We start from the raw sequence: 2,556 nt of genomic DNA on the forward strand, positions 1-2,556 counted from the left end.
TGGCGTGTGCTTAGAATCTGACAGAATGCATCTGAGATTTCAAGCTTTGGTTTAGAGTAAGTCTCTCTATGCACATTGTTAGTAGGTTCTATTTAGGCCTCAAAATCTATCTGGAAGCTTGTGGATTTCTACTTCATAAGCCATTGTATACTTGGGTTTTTATACTTAGTCTCTTGTGAGAACAATAGAAAGAGCTATTTGGTTGGTCATGTTTTAAAACACATGTCGATATGAACTTATTCTGCTACTTGTTAATTTTTCAATTTTTGGGGGAAAAAACTAATTTTCCCCCCTTGTTGATACTTTACATGCTTGATTCCTGTTTTTTTCTTGTTTTCGTTACCATTGATATTCATATGGCTGTTGTAAATTAGGAAATTAGATTTCGATTTCTTTCTGTCTACTTGTTTGTCATGAATTGGTTTTCTTCCATAGGTTGCAAAGCGTCTGGAGAAGTTCAAAACAACAATCTTCACACAGATGAGCATGCTTGCTATTAAACATGGAGCAATAAACCTAGGTCAAGGCTTCCCAAACTTTGATGGCCCAGAGTTCATCAAAGAAGCAGCAATTCAAGCGATAAGAGATGGGAAAAACCAATATGCAAGGGGCTATGGTCTTCCAGATCTCAACTCTGCTATTGCTGCCAGATTCAAGAAAGATACAGGTCTCGTAGTGAACCCTGAAAAGGAAGTGACCGTCACTTCTGGCTGCTCTGAAGCAATCGCTGCTACCATCCTCGGCTTGATAAATCCCGGTGATGAAGTGATTCTCTTTGCTCCATTTTATGATTCTTATCAAGCTACCCTTTCAATGGCTGGAGCCAAAATAAAATCCCTCACCCTTCGCCCCCCAGATTTCTCAGTTCCACTAGAGGAGCTTAAGTCTGCTATCTCAAAGAACACCCGCGCAATCCTCCTAAACACTCCTCATAATCCAACCGGAAAAATGTTTACTAAATCAGAGCTTGAAACAATTGCAGCTCTCTGCATAGAGAATGATGTCTTGGTTTTTGCTGACGAAGTTTATGACAAGTTAGCATTTGAAGCTGAACACATATCTATAGCTTCACTTCCTGGAATGTATGAGAGAACAGTGACTATGAATTCACTGGGAAAAACTTTCTCATTAACTGGTTGGAAAATTGGGTGGGCGATTGCACCTGTGCATTTAACATGGGGAGTGAGGCAAGCCCATTCGTACCTTACCTTTTCAACATCGACTCCAATGCAATGGGCAGCATCAACAGCGCTTAGCACAGCAGATGCTTATTATGAGGAGTTGAAGATAGATTACATGGCGAAGAAGAAAATATTGGTTGATGGGCTTAAAGCAGCAGGTTTTGTGGTTTATCCATCGAGTGGCACGTATTTCGTAATTGTTGATCACACCCCTTTTGGATTTGAGAATGATGTGGCCTTTTGCGAGTACATGATTAAGGAAGTGGGGGTTGTTGCAATTCCTACCAGTGTGTTTTACTTGAATCCTGAGGAAGGAAAGAATTTGGTGAGGTTTACCTTTTGCAAAGATGAGGAGACTCTCAGGGCTGCAGTTGAGAGAATGAAGGAGAGGTTGAAGAAGAAGTAGAAACTGTAGGATGAGTATTATTTATGAACGTTTTCTGAGGCAAGCAGCCGGGATGGGAATGTAATAGATGTTGAGGTTGATAACCAACATTCTATTGTAATAAAAGTACGAAATTTGAGATGACTAGACTATTTTTTTGAAAGGGGTATTTACATTTAGACGATGCTTACCAAAGTATCTTGGCTCAGCGTATTGAGTTTACCCATAATCGTATGCGTCTTCATCATTGTTTTTTTTATTGAGTTACGAAAGTATCATTGTTTTATTGAGGTCGGGGAGTTTCCTACTGGTATATGCATCTAGGTGGATGGATATGCAGCAATCCTTTTTCATGTAAAAAAAATCTTCAGTGTGTATACTGATAAACTGGAATGATGATATTTATAATACTGACTAGACTTTTTTATTTTTTCCAGTAACAAAAAAATTCAGATGTTTCGATTACCTACGAAGTGACAATGCTCATATCGCCAGGCCACACGATGACTTGCTCAATTCTTCCAGAAACATAGTCACCAAGGTGTCTAACCTTCAAAAGTTCCCAGAAACCCTGCAGGCATCTGAGAGGGACTTGCAGAAAGTGATAAGCATTGAATGATGCTCGAGATCCTTGGCTGCAGACCGGCAGCTGGAGAACTCCAACCTTAATAGCGTCACAATCGCCTTAACATTCGGGGAAAATGGCTTTCGTTGAATCTTCAATATCGTCTACTTTTCCGCTTAGAGAAGCGACGGGCCCGCATCTGACTCCTCAGTCCACCAAGAGGCCACAAACAAAGCTACAGCTAACATGAATAATACAGATCAGGTGATGATCCTAAAAGTCTGATGTAGATTAGATGGAGAGTTTTCAAGTGATCTTTTAAAAGCAAGAAGCATCATTAAGAGGTCAAAGCATGATCCCGAGGTCTTGACGTTGAAACAGCAAGACCTTGAAACAGCCTACGGAGAATCTTCAGAGGTTTTCAT

General features: G+C 40.2%; 1 protein-coding gene across 1 annotated transcript; it reads left to right on the plus strand.

The window, feature by feature from the left end:
• On the plus strand, positions 407-1,774 carry LOC109851579 (probable N-succinyldiaminopimelate aminotransferase DapC). Its single transcript, XM_020421789.1, has one exon. The coding sequence runs from the start codon at positions 481-483 to the stop codon at positions 1,585-1,587; it is 1,107 nt and encodes a 368-aa protein (XP_020277378.1). The 5' UTR covers positions 407-480; the 3' UTR covers positions 1,588-1,774.

The sequence above is a fragment of the Asparagus officinalis genome, chromosome 8, assembly GCF_001876935.1.
Source record: "Asparagus officinalis chromosome 8, Aspof.V1, whole genome shotgun sequence".
Classification (NCBI taxonomy): Eukaryota; Viridiplantae; Streptophyta; class Magnoliopsida; order Asparagales; family Asparagaceae; genus Asparagus; species Asparagus officinalis.

Excerpts from the sequence above, each read along its gene's own strand:
- LOC109851579 (XM_020421789.1), top strand. The coding sequence starts at position 481 with ATGAGCATGCTTGCTATTAAACATGGAGCAATAAACCTAGGTCAAGGC.